Source organism: Zeus faber (genome assembly GCF_960531495.2).
Source record: "Zeus faber genome assembly, chromosome: 16".
Classification (NCBI taxonomy): domain Eukaryota; kingdom Metazoa; phylum Chordata; class Actinopteri; order Zeiformes; family Zeidae; genus Zeus; species Zeus faber.
Window position 1 is genome coordinate 14,064,376 of NC_137202.1, and position 14,153 is coordinate 14,078,528.

The window sequence follows — 14,153 nt, forward strand, 5'->3', positions numbered from 1 at the left end:
CAGTCGGGTGACTTCACATATTATTACAGTATTTTTTTTAACAATAATGATTTAGAAAAATTACAACTTTTGTCACGTTATCTCCCGCTACACACCGACAAATGACGTCCGTGTCTCACTTTTCGGTCGCCCATTCAATACGAACGGAGCCCAACAACCAGTACATATCTAAAGTGGTGGCAAAATTAACATAATCCCTTCACAGGTGCCCAGTAGGGGAGTCGGAAGAGTTACAAAGAGAATCGCAATAAACACAAGGTTACAGGTTCGAAACCCAACATGCAAGGCACTAAACCGTACCTACTCGCAGTGTGCTGTTTACCTGTAAACGTAATGTAATTACAAAGGCCACCGCCAAAAATAGCTCAGACTGAATGCCAAAGGTCGGTATTCAAAATGACCCTCAGCTATAATTTCACTCAGAGGCGTTGGTGGGCTAACAATAAACGTGGCCCGAGGATAAAAAAAAACAAGGGGTGACAAGTCCAAAGGCAAAATGAGCTCACACAATAAAGACCAAATAACAATCAAATTGTACTGTACATTAAACTGCAATATTCAACTCAATGAACTTGACGTATTTGACATAACAACAAATTCTGACGACCGACAGAATAGTGAGTCTCCGGCCTTTTCATATGAACGACCCTCAATTTCATATGCATTAGGCCAGGGACCCAGTTGATACCATTTTGTCGTTGGGCCCCCCCCAATCTGAGAAATGTTTTACTGTCAGTCCAAACTTCCATGACTGTCTATGTTATGGTTGGGGAGATAACAATGAAACGACAACCAAAACAATCATTATTGTACATAAGTGACATATTGGTGAAGTTTAACTATTAATCATTTTGTCTGGGACTCCTTGAAACCTCTCGAACGACCCCCGGGGTGGTCTCCAGAGCCCAGGTTGAGAACCACTGTCTTCAGACTATGTAGGGGAGCGGTTGTGTCAGTCATGCTTGGTTGTAGGTGTCTAGTTTGCAGCATGGCTACGTCTATATAAATGATATGGTGTAGGTCGTATGATGTCATTTACCAGCCTCATACCGACCGAGCGGTATTGTGCGACGCCATCTACCAGCCGACGCACCACCTGCGTGGTATTTCTGTGCATGACCTCGTCCCTCCGCGGCCTCTCTCGCCTGCTTGCATGGACGCACAACACGGAGCATTTTAAAAAGCCTGACAATTTCCCGTCTCGGCCTCTTTGGTCACCCCTGGACCGTCACACGCCCGTTCCTTCAGGGTGACATCATGGCATTCCTTGGCCAAGCGCCAATCATGACTAGACGCCTCTGTGGCGTGAAATAGCCCTTCCAGGGTGGAGGGGTGGTTAGGGGCTGGGGTTGGGGTTGGGGTTGGGGTTTGGGTGGGAGGGAGCGGGGGTCATGCATTTGGGCATTTGGGAAGCAGGACTCCGGTAGCCCTCTCCTCTTCTCCACTGGTAATCTGAGCCCACTTGAGTGACAGGACGGCTATTTTTTTCCTCTGGTCCCTGAGGTCTATATAAGACACGGAGGCTGCTCCACTCTGCACACGGACACAGACGGACGGACAGACAGACAGACAGACAGACAGACAGACAGACAGAGAGAGACAGTCACACACACTGACAAGACTCTGATATCTATACAGCATCTTTGAGCATCACAGTCGGACCAGCGAGGATTACCCACACCTGCTACAGACAGAGACTACACCGATCTGTCCGGGAAGAGAATGGGACTGCTCAGCGTGGAGGAACTGGTGAGTGGCCCTTTGCGGCTGGAACAGGAATTAAAAATTGAACCATCATGGTCGATTGATATAAATACTATCATAACCGATGAAAGAGTGGTGGATCTCGGAGAGTCAATTCTGAGGTTGAGAATGATGATGATGATGATGAAGTTGAATACTGGGCATCAGAGGGAACTCAAATACCTAGAGATAGATTGGAAGATAGACACAGGTAGCTTTGTATATATTGTGTACTTCATTATTATTATTATTATTATTATTATTATTATTGCCGTTCTAATTATCATCATCATCATCATCACCATCATCACTGTGTTCACTGGTAGCACTACATACAGTGGTAGCTATTAAAGTAATTTTTTATGAATTATTGGTTCATTTGTGCCTGCATCAGTATCTGAACACCTCATTAAGCAGCCGCAGCCAAATTATCCCTGGAGGAAACTGTAACAGAAAAAAAAAAAAGACGCTTTACTGGTTTCTGCTGGTCTCTGCTGTTTTATTTTTACCATTATATCCAAATGCATGATGCTGGTGTTCTCTCTGCCGGATCCTTCCTTCCCTGTCAATTATCGTGTGTCAATGTCAATGTCATGCCTAAAGCCCTTTAAGGGCGGAGCGGCATTAAAGAGCCGTACGTCTAAACATGGCTTGGCACTAAAAGTCAGAGGATTTCCTAGATGGAGCCGGGTGCTCTTCAGCAAACTGCAGCAGAGGCACAGTTTGAAATTGGAGGCAAAAAGTGGATTTCCTAAGACAGGTTTTGTACAAGCATCTTCAGGGTGGAAAAGTTCTGCGCAAACCTAAGATCCAAGATCAAACTGAGGCTCAACGCGAACGTAATGCCCCATTTCCCTTCCAGGATGACTTAACTACGACTGTATTTAATAATTTAATGAATGTTGACACGAGGCAAAACAAGACCTCACGTTTTCCTGGACTTTGCGCGGTTCAGTGAGCTGCTCTGTGTGACAAAGATGGCGTGCATCTTTATGCATCATTATTTTTGTAACATTATTTATGTATTTATTTATTTATGAATAATTGTATTATTATTTTAATTGTTTATTTGTCAGGGAAAGTGCCTTAAAAACAGTGAAACTGGACATTCTTACACTCATTTTCATCTGCTGTCACAGTCTTATTATATTATAAAATCACTGCAAATAGGACAGACCATGGTGTGGACAGGACAACGGGGATATAACGACACAGGCCTACAAAAGCAAAAAATACTGAGGCGATACGGCGAAGAGATCAAGGAAGGTCAGAATTGAGGAAAAAAGATCAGGACACAGAACAATATTATTAATGCACCTATATTCAAGTAGTTATGTTGAACTTTGTGATTTGTTGATGATGCAAAAATAAAATATCGACCCTGAGATTCTGAGATCCTATATGGTGAACATTTGTGCTTTTCGATTCTCAAGCGCTCTTCTAGAACGTGGGAACATCCAAAAACAGATCTCTAGGCATTCTAGACGCCACGGAACCCTTGGAACTTTGAAGCGCCCTGACAAAGACCTTTTTTAGCCATGATAACAGCCAGAGATTGAGAGCTGTCCTTTGTACCCGTCTTTCTTTTTTTCCACCCCCGTGTCAATACTTTGTTCAGCCCCTAATCACCCTAATCACCAGTATAACCCCTGGTTGCTGCACCCGCCAGGTGAGCGGCAGGAGGAGCGAGGGCAAGGAGGCCGACGGCTTCTCGGGCAGCGTGTACGAAGCGGCGGTGAACCAGGAGAAGCAGGATGGGTCCCACGCCGAGCCGGCGGACGCCGCCCTGTCTGAGGAGAGCGACAGCGGCGGGGAGCAGGAGGAAGTCAGCGTGGCGGCGCTCAACGTAAGACAGCGCAATTATTGATTTAAAAAGCGGGGCCGGCTGATTCGATCTAGTGGATTTGCTGATGAGCACAATCCGGAGGTCCAACGGACGGCGGCGTTTCCCCACCACCTTTCTGCCGCTTTCGATCAAACCATGAAACATTGATTTAACCGAAATCACTTACGAGGAAATAGTCCAACAGCACGCCACAACCCCATTCACCACTAAAAACACCACAAACATTAAATTCTTATTACGGCCTCTTACTCACTTTCAGTCTGAGACCTGAGCTGCAGTATTCTTGCAATTTTTGATCTTGCAACACAAGCTCATTTCAAGCGGAATTTTGAACATTTTTCACAACACATTTTTCACTCACCCAATGAGTGAAATCAGCTGCACCAGGCCATGGCTGAAACACCATCTTACCATTTCATTTTCTGGACGTGGAATGATCTCTCAGGGAGGCTATGTGGTTGGTGAAGGATTTCCAAAAAAAATTCAACAGTCCCTTTTTGAAACGCTGACAGAAGGGATCTCGTTTCCATACAATTAGAGAGTTATTAGAGTTGTTTGTGAACCGAATAGAGGAACACAACTCTTCATCCACACTGCCATCTAGCGGTATATATGGATATGGACAAAGTTTTGGCATAGCTAGATAGATAGATGGATAGATGGATAGATAGATAGATAGATAGATAGATAGATAGATAGATAGATAGATAGATAGATAGAAATTAAAAAAAAACACAAACCAGTATCAATCCAAGCCATAATCCATATCCCTCTTTGACAAAATTATTGATATGTGATTTTATCTCAGATGGACAAGAGCGGCAGGCTGAGGCTGGAGACAGTAGACGACCTGTTCAACATCCTCCAGCTGAGGAAGAAGAGGAGGGAGAAGAAGGCGCCAGCCCACAGGAAGCAGCCGGAGCCAGACATCATCGTAAGCATCCATCTGTTTGTCTATCTATCCATCTATCTATCCATCTATCTATCCATCTATCTATCTATCATACAAACTGATTGTTTGTGTATTTCTTTCAGCCTGACACTGTGGATGAGGATCTCTTCCTCGCAGCAGCCATGGACAACAAGCTTTCCCTGGTGGACAAGTACCTCAGTGAGGGAGGAGATCCCAACGTCTCTGACCACGTAAGTCTGGGCCACTGACTAGAATGAATATATAGATTTTTTTAAGCCAAAGTTTCATTCCAAACCCCCCCTATCACCGCGTAGAGGCTGTGTGGAGGTATATTGGATCACAATCACTGTGCATGGGCGGCTCCCGGGGGACTGCCAGGGGCGACTCGTGGCCCCCCATGAAATTTGACTGGAACTTCCCGGTTGCTATCGAGTCTCACCAGCACCCACAGTGATTCCTACTGTGTCATTCCTCTTTCCCTAGTTTCAGAGGAACGCGCTGCACAAAGCCTCCTTCAAGGGGAACGTGGAGGTGATCAAAAGGCTGCTAGAAGGTGGAGCTGCCTTGGAGAACAAAGACAAGGTCAGGATTTTAAAACACCCCTTAATTCATAAAAAACTTGGTGATCCCCGTATTCCATTGTGTGTGTTCACATGTACAAACGCACTCCCGTCATAGTGTTGGTGTTGTGTTGTGTTGTAGTTGGAGGCCACAGCCGTCCACTGGGCCTGCAGAGGAGGCAGTCTGTCAACTCTGGAGCTCCTCCTCAACCAGGGAGCCCGGTTCTCCTCCAGGGACAAGGTGCCTTCATCCTTCCACCAACTCTCATAGGAAGTTAACACTTGTTTTCCAGGAAACTTCTCATGAGAATTTCTGTTTCAGCACAATTTCCTCTTGTGTAGTATGTGTTGTGTATGGAACAAATTTCAGCAATACACAACAATAAATAGTATACGTAATGAAAATAATAAAATATCAAAGAAAACGTTTTCATGTTTTTTTCATGATAGTGATGTGTGTGCAATATATATATATGTACACTATACATCACTATACAGTATTTGTCTGTATACACATACATGTTTGTTTTTTTAAGATTAATTATTTCTACTTCTATTTAATAAATACCAATCTCCTGTTGTTGATTATTTAGTTTTGGCAGAAAAATGTCAAAACATTTTCTCTATTTCCCCTCAGCTGCGTAGCACTCCCCTCCATGTCGCGGTCAGAACAGGACATAATGACTGCGCAGAGCATCTCATCCACTGCGGGGCAGATGTCAACGCCAAAGACAGGGTAATTATTATTATTATTATTAGGGGTCCAGGCCACAGAGCTGGCCCCTACAGTGCTGTTGTAGGGGCCACACATTGCTATTGTTATTGCTGGGATTTTTATTATTATTATTCTAATTTTTCGGGCTAAAAGTGTCTGGAACGGGACAGTCGCTGAATGGTTGAGGTCTCTTTAAAGCGTCTCAGACATCTCGTGGTTCAAGTTTGATCCATATCGATCAACATTTGGAGCAAGGATTAGTGAAAAAACGATGAAAATCTACCGAAAATAGCAGAACATACGCCAAGGTTCTTCAATTTTCGATCGGGTGGTGGAACAAGATGAGATTGTGAAGCGGGGCCCTTTGTGACATTATCATCCAATTCACGATATGTGCAGGTTGCGGCTCTGGGCACGCATTCAAATTGTGCAAGGTGCATTTCTTCTGGCAACGGGAAAGGTGTCATTTGCCTAATTTGGGTTTGTCCGAGTTAAAAAAAACCCGCTAATTTTGGTGTGAAAACGGTGTAAATAATCTTTTGTTCTGTAAAATGTCAGAAAACTGTCCAAGGTGACTTTTACAACCTGCTTGTTTTGTCTGACCGACCGAAAACCCCAAATATAATTTGTGATGATTTAACACAACAGTAAAGCAAATTCTCAAAATTTGGGCACCTAAATCTATCAATATATACTTAATAAATTATTTAAGTCTTATGTTATTAAAAGTGTAAAGGGCTCACAGGCCTTAAAAGTGTCCAAAAGCCTCTCGGAAATGCTACTGTGCTACCTTCAAGCCTCAGATAAATCACATTTAGATATTATTTATAATTTATGGACCTGCAATACCCGAGCATAATTAGTTTTTGTCCAGTTTTGGATATTATTAAGAGTTTGTTTGTTTATTTAAAAATGTATTGTTAAACTACACTTTAGAATTAAAAATGTGTACAGTCAGTACCTGATGTTTGTTATTATTTATTGTTTATGGGCCTGCCCTGAAGAGTAAGGCCTTCAAGTTTCAAGGTCAAAGTGATCAAATTAGCAACGGTATTATCTGTCTTATTTCCTGTGTTAAAATTGATTATACAGTCTGTTCAAATAGACATTCGTGAAACACTCACTGCCTGAATCTATCATGGTATCCTCACAGTGGTGGCCTGCTGGCAACAAACCTTTCACTTGCTCTCAAAATAGCTCTGTTTTAGTGTAACAGCACCATCCATTATGCTTGTAGGTGGTGGTATCAAGGGCTGGTGTGTTGGTTAGGGTTAGGTGTGTTAGTGTTAGGAGTATCCGCGAGCTGGTTGCGGTGGCCTGGTCTGGGTAAAAAAGTCCAGGGCCATTGTTTTTTAGTCCCAGTCCGTCCCTGACCCTGCACCGACCCCTGATGAACGGATGCGGAAACCTAATTTTCTTTTTTGAAGTATATTAGTTATTTATTATTTCATAAATATTGGTTAAACGTAAGTCCTGAATCTTGAACCCTTTTGTCGTCTCCCTCCTTAATGATGTGTACATTTGGTTTTATTTGAGGTTCATAACAGTACATTGTACTAAGCAGTTGTTGGCTAATTAGTTGTACTAAAATTCACCAGAATGCAGGAAATTTAGTAACTAAAATGTTGGGAAACTGTAATACGTACCAAACACAACGAAATGGACCCTGTGTATTGCTGTTTGGAGCTATATTCATTATTATTATTATTATTATTATTATTATTATTATTATTATACCGCCCGAATGGTTTTATCAGTATGATTTGGTGCTTCTTGCTTACTACTCCCATCTAGTGGTCGGCAATGTCAATTATTTTAAAATAAATGAAGTGTCATTAATCCGAACCACAATGGGAATCGAATAAACTTATCCATGTATATGTGAGCCGTACACTGATGATGTACATATATTGTGTTTTTTGTCTGCTTAGGACGGGGATACGCCCATGCATGATGCAGTGAGAATAAACAGATTCAAGATGATCAAGCTGTTGATGATGTATGGGGCCAGTCTTCATACCAAGAACTGTGTAAGTACAATGACTGAGAAAACACCATCACGTTGAGCGTGAAATAGTTAATGGATAATGGATAATAGTCTGACGGCGTCTTGTCCATTGTGTCGGCAGGACGGAAAGACCCCGATGGAGACGCTCTACTCCTGGCAGAGCGGAGCCAAGAGCCTCCTGTGCAACTTCAGCGAGGACAAGGGCGGCGTGTAGGCGGGCGTGTCCGGTGGAACACGGTTTTATTAGATATTTTTTGGGGTCAACCCCCAAAAACAAACTCATAGCCAAGTTCTGTGTTTGGCAGGATGTTTTTATTTATCTTGGGGACTGTTAAGATACGGAAGGCGGCAGAACAGGCCAAACGGCACCACAAACATCAAAATGGGAATTTCTTTGGATGGTTTTAAACATTCGGAAAATGCCTATTCTGCCCGACAGGTATTTCCATGGTTAGTGCTGGGACTGGGGTGGCAAGAATCATACAAATGGTTGTATTGGAAATGTAAAAATCCGGCGAGAATGTCGTTTGTGTGTATAGCATTGAGTTTGATCGTCGACGTTGCTGGACAACATGTTGGCGTCAATTTCAAAGATTTATTTTAACCTTGGTTCAAATAACTGGAATTGAATTTGAAGTTAAGACTTAAATGTTAATTCATATTCATGGTGAACGATCTGTTGATTTGATTTATTGATTGACGTATGACCAATGGGCGTAAGCAGTGAATGTTGATTACTTATTGATGACACTGTGTTAGGGTTATATGGATGGAAAACGGATATTGAATATTCTTTCTTCGGATTGATTGCTTTGGTCGTACTGATCCATATTTTACCCGATTTACATTTGGGTGCGTTGTCAAGCCGCACAATTCTAGAGGGAAATGACTGTGTGAAGTTATGAATATGATGAATAACGAAGGATTTCAGGTAAAAGAACGGAGCCTTTTCATGAGGGATGATGACGTGTGCCTTTACAGAAGCAACTCCCAAATAATTCCCCCGGGCCTCCCATCGATAAAAGATTCCGTGTAGATATCTGTAGTTCTCTGGAGGTAGAAGCCAGAGATACCCCGGTACTCCCAGCACCGCTCTTCTGCTGGCTACCTCTGGGGGTTTGTAGAAGACACTGGGAGCTGCAGTTGAATTTTGGACTTTGCACATGCACACAGGAGCGCGAGGCCAGATGATAGCCATGTTAAGTAGCTGTTGGTTCAGAGTATGTTGTTCAAAAGAGATTCCTTGTGATCGGCTTGCCAAAAAAAAGAGTAAAGATTATGAAATGGTTCAACGGTTCAAAACTGTAAAGGATTTCAAGATGTTTTTATCTCTTTGTATAGTTCACTTGTATGACTCTTATTTATGGATTTCAAAATAAAAATTCAAACTCAACTGATTTATGTTCATGTTTTGTTTTTTTTCCAACTACCATATCATTTCAATTATATTTCCGCCTTTTTAATTTTTATTTGGCTGTGATAATTTCTGGTGATGTGGCAATTATGAGCAAGCTTGCCATATTGTTGAGTAATGCGTTATAGGGTCATACATTATATATAGAGAAGGCACATGGGTGGAGCTGACCATCTGCGACCGGACTGCTCCGACGCCAACATCCGAGGCATCCACGAGTCTGGTTGGGGCAGAGAAGTGTTGCTTGAGACCCATAGCTTCAGCAGTCCAAAGGAAACGTGCAGAAGTCTTTTTTTGATGAGCGCTGAACTGAAGTTCCTGATAGTTCAGCGATAGAAATTGGCAAAGGCCTTAAAACACCTCACCTGCTTCACAGCAGGGGCCACTCTGTCACTGCACATGCCAGGACGGGATATACCCCAGGCACTTTGGGATGAAGCAGGACAAGCTGAGCTCATTTTTATTGTGACAAACACACCACAACACATGTAGCTACGGCCGACACCAACATGGAGGTTGTGAAATGTCTTTCTCCGCATTGATCAAGGCTTGCCCTTCCTCTGCGGGCCAGGTCAGCAGGTGGGGGCAGCTCCCAATACAGCACCCGGCGACCAATTTCCCGTCACTGGTCAAACGATGTTTGTTGTGCATGTTTAATGTTAGCCCATGCAAAGTCCACACGGAAAGGCCCCTGATCAGGAGAAACCCTCCGGAGCGTGGTGCCAACACCGCCCCAGGGGGCGAACCGAACCCAGGACCTTCTTGCTTCTAGGCAGCAGTGCAATGTACTGTGCCACCGTGCCGCCTCTTCAGCACCTCAGCGTCTCTCTGCACGTGTTCCTGCCTATTGTGGTAATAAATCAAGATACATCAGCACAAACCCGTTCAGCATGTTGTGGAGCACATCAGGGCATGGAAGGCTGCAGCCGAAGGGCATCACAGGTGATTGTTGCGAGTATCCTCACCGTTCCAGGCGTGTTTGCGACAGGAAATCACGGAAGTGAGTGGAGTCCGGCCCACATTCGGCGAGTGGATTTCATCCATGGCCCTGAATGTCCTGGGTAGCGATGGCCTTCTTCTACATCCTGGTCCTCTGAACCTTTTTTCAGAATTGTTCAATTTTTTTTTTTCTCATTGAATGATTTAAAAAAAAAAAAGCCCTATGCCCAACCGTGCGTACGGGGACTTTTTCTCAGTCACTGCATCTCCTCAAACACGAAGCCGGGACCCAACGTCCTTAGGTCACACACCGCTATCCCACCCACCATCAACATTGAGAGGCGTCGGTGCACGGAGCCCTCCCCTTCCCTGTTTGTCTTGCAACAGGCCAATCAAGACTCTGCTCACTCTGCTAACTCCTCCAATTGGACACGTATTCCTCATCCCTCCAATTCGCTTTCACGCCCTGTTATCAACACTTCAGAGTTTAGCTTCACTAAATGTCAGGTCACTAACAAAGAAAAGCATTTGAATGAATGATCTTAATGTCAACCGTAATGCACTGTCACTTTGTCACTTGGATAAAAAAAATAGCAACGCAACACTTATTGAAGCGTGGCCCTCAGTGAGGCGGGGCGGAACCAGGAAGATGAAAGAAACCCTTGCTCATAAACGGTTCCCAGATGCAGCTTGTAGGAGAACCGGACTCTAGTCATCTAAACTGCTCAGTACATCAAATGGTCGACGCTTTCAATAACAATCGGATTAATACGCTGAGCAAAGTGCCCCCGCTCAAGGTCAAAAAGGGGTCACGGGATAAATCAGCGGCGGTGAAAAATAGCTCCGTCAAGGAAGTTCCAAAGCTCATGGAAGGAAATGGAGAAGGGCTTGTCGCCAAAATTGTCAATGATTGATGATGATTAAGAGCGAGCGCCGAAACACCGGTTTCAGCTCCGGATATTTTGGACTTGAGCGCAGCGCTGAAGACCATCGATCACTATGTTCTTATAGATTGTCTTTACAGCACAGGGAGGTTGATATGCCGATGATACACAGCCGTGTATTTCTGTGGAGCCAAACCTTGCAGATGCCGAAAGGGCTCTCACTGCCTGTCTACTTGCTATAAATGATGATTGGACGAGTAAAAATGTTATCTTAAACCGAAATGACGATAAGACAGATACTGTATATTATCTTTTTGGCCGGCCCCGAAGCCAAAAGGGAGGAGCCCTCTGCACGACTTGATAAACTGAATCCCCGGGTCAAATCAGAAGTAACGAGCCTGGGTGTTATTTTGGAATTCAGGCGCCCAATTTACATAAGCGACCACAACAGCATTCAGCGTCTTGGGCGATGCCATCACAAGTGGACGGCTCCGAGTTACGTCTGTTCACACCCGGCACTAGAATGCGTCTCCACATGCGTCTCGAGCGGCCACTTGTGATCGGATCTCGCTTCCCCGCGCTATCTGCAAGTGACGCTGGCATCAATTCCGTTTGCAGGGACCAAAATGCGAAGACCTTGGATAAAGACTGAGATTTCGGTGCCGTGCGTACCGTACGCAGCGCGGGGTTCAGGGTGAGCCGATTTATTTGGTTTCCTTTCTTACTTGTATGGAAAATTAAAAACGTGAACGTATCTCAGAGAATTGGAGCGGATTGTTTTCTCCCCTCGACAGCGGTGCGCCGTGTGCGCGGCGGCAGCTTTCCTGGGCTTTCACTTTCGATGTATCTATTTTAGTTTGTTTCTGACCTGTAGGAAAGAAATTTTTTACATGCAACTGATTCAGGGACCGTCCCGATCACCGCGTAAAGGAATAAACGAAAACAAAAAAGACTGAGGGTCCCGTGCCGCGTTACGCACGTCTCCCCGTTGCTTTCTGTCGTATGGGACTTAGGACTTCAGTAAAAAACTGGATGTTTCTGTGTCAATACTTTACTCGTGAATAATAAATCCTGAACTTCTGTAATGTGGAGACTTTCTAAATTTGCCGCCCAGGCTTGAGTACGATGCCGCTGAGTGCGTACTTCCGCTGACGCAGAAGACGTCAGCTGAGTAGGCGCTCCTTCAGTGTGGCCCAGGACACATTCGCGTTTCCACTGCAAAAACCATGTGGCCAGATGCGGCCCAGACCACCTCCCCATGTGGTCCGAGCGATCGGATCTCAACGCGTCCTCGATGAGTTTTTTGGGAGTGTTTACAACAGGCACTAGAGCTGTCCACTTGTGATCCGATCACCAGAGACGCAGACGCGTGTTAATTCCAGCTGTAAACGGGTCTCAGAAACATTCAAACCTTCAGGAGAGACTTCAAGGAGCACATCGCTCCAATTTAAGCTGCATTGCATTGGCTCCGAGTTTCATTTAGAATTGATTTCCTCTTGAATTGAAGTCCTCTTACTTGTATAAAAAGCTCTAAATGGCTACGGAGCGGCCTACATGATGGTCTTCAATGCTCCACCTAGAGCCTTTAGGTCTCCCACCGCTGACCTGTTAACACCCCCACCTTCAATTATTCTTCTTAGTTGTTTTCAAATGTATCTTGAAATGCAATTTTGTATATTTTACTTAATTTGTTTGTATTATTCTACTTTGCCTTTATATTATACTCACAGAACCGAATGATTGTGTTCATCTCGATCGCTGTATTTAATGAGCTTGCTGTTCACCACGATCTGATCAGAGCATATCTGGACCACAATGATATTTGTGCCAATATCCTAAGAAAAAACCCTGGTAATTCAATAAGATCATAGTGCATCATCGAAGAAAAGTCGTCTCTGTGGCATAATGACTAAAGTGATATTTGAGACAATATCGCAAGGAAAATACACACTTATGTGTCTTTATCGCCTTTCACACATTGTTATCTGTAAATTGACCATCCCAAATTGAACGCGGGGATGGAACTCTGGTCCTGCCCCTCACCCTGAACCAGCAAACCCAGCCTTACCTCTCCATCGTCGGCATTGGAGCCTTGGCCGCCGCCATGATGCCGTCGACAGACTCCTTCTTGCCGCCTCCATCTTTTCAACCACGGTGAGAACACCAAGCGACTCAAATCTGCTCTATCCCTCCAATATGCATGTACCAATATTTCCAAAAAACGTTTTGCAAGGCACGATATCCTGGCTGATTTTGTTGCTGGAAACTTGTTGTAGACAGAACATCTTGGCTAAGCGGTAAGAATAGTCTCCCAGAAATGGAATGAGGGATGAAATGGAGGTCGGAAAAGGATGGAAGTAGAACATAATGAAAGACTGAGAAGCAGGAATCACTCCACTCCTTCTGAGGGCTGGTGCCCTGCTCCTTCCAGGCGTCCCAGAGGGAGCGCGTGCGGCGGGTGTCCGCTTTGCCGTGGTGGTGGTGGTGGCTGAAGGTGTCGTGTGGAGAACCGTTGACAGGCTCACTGTACCAGAACCTGCCGGGATACGGGCAAGAGGGCGACGTCCACGTCCAATGCTTTCCGGCGAATACTTTCTGCATGCTGTGCGTCATGGCCTCCATCTTGTTGTCCTCCTGCGCTGCTCCTGGTTCCGAGATGGGAGAGGTGGGACGTGTTTTCGCCAAAAGCACTTATGTCGGTGGAACAAAGCCTGGCCATGAGCACCAGATGGCGTCTGGAAAAGACTCCCGAGCCAAGATGTGGCCGGGCCCATGATGTGTCAAGAGCTCGATTTTGACCGTTGCCCGTTTGGAAGGACTAAACCAGTCTTGAGAAGACCTTTTGGCATTGGGATATCTTAACGGCCGCAGGAAGTGATAAGAGACAAGTTGGCGTGACAACTTGTTGCCGTGCAGGATACGCTTGTCAGCAATAGCATGCAGTGTTTGCATCACCGGATGTGACATGTCATCCTGGTACTTTTTGAAAAGGCTTCACAGGCAATGTTGAAGTACAGTGCTCATAAAATAATATTATAAATTATATATATATATATAATTTTTTTTATTTTTTTAGGGCAAAATGCCGATTTTGCAATGCATAAAGAAATAATAAAAATGTGTTGGTTATG

The 14,153-nt window shown here is 44.5% G+C and overlaps 1 protein-coding gene across 1 annotated transcript; it reads left to right on the forward strand.

Moving 5' to 3' along the window:
• Window positions 1–1,455: 1,455 nt before the first annotated feature.
• Window positions 1,456–9,178, forward strand: ankrd1a (ankyrin repeat domain 1a (cardiac muscle)). The gene is made up of 9 exons (XM_080016145.1): window positions 1,456–1,749; window positions 3,413–3,589; window positions 4,398–4,523; window positions 4,625–4,732; window positions 4,986–5,084; window positions 5,205–5,303; window positions 5,700–5,798; window positions 7,709–7,807; window positions 7,907–9,178. Exons 1-9 carry the CDS (start codon window positions 1,723–1,725, stop codon window positions 7,997–7,999), a joined length of 927 nt encoding a protein of 308 aa, XP_079872271.1. The 5' UTR covers window positions 1,456–1,722; the 3' UTR covers window positions 8,000–9,178.
• Window positions 9,179–14,153: the final 4,975 nt, after the last annotated feature.

Bases quoted from the DNA above. Each gene is read 5' to 3' on its own strand.
- ankrd1a (XM_080016145.1), top strand. From the start codon at position 1,723: ATGGGACTGCTCAGCGTGGAGGAACTG. The intron at 4,524-4,624 runs GTAAGCATCCAT...TATTTCTTTCAG, and splicing joins AGCCGGAGCCAGACATCATC to CCTGACACTGTGGATGAGGA. The intron at 5,085-5,204 runs GTCAGGATTTTA...GTTGTGTTGTAG, and splicing joins CCTTGGAGAACAAAGACAAG to TTGGAGGCCACAGCCGTCCA.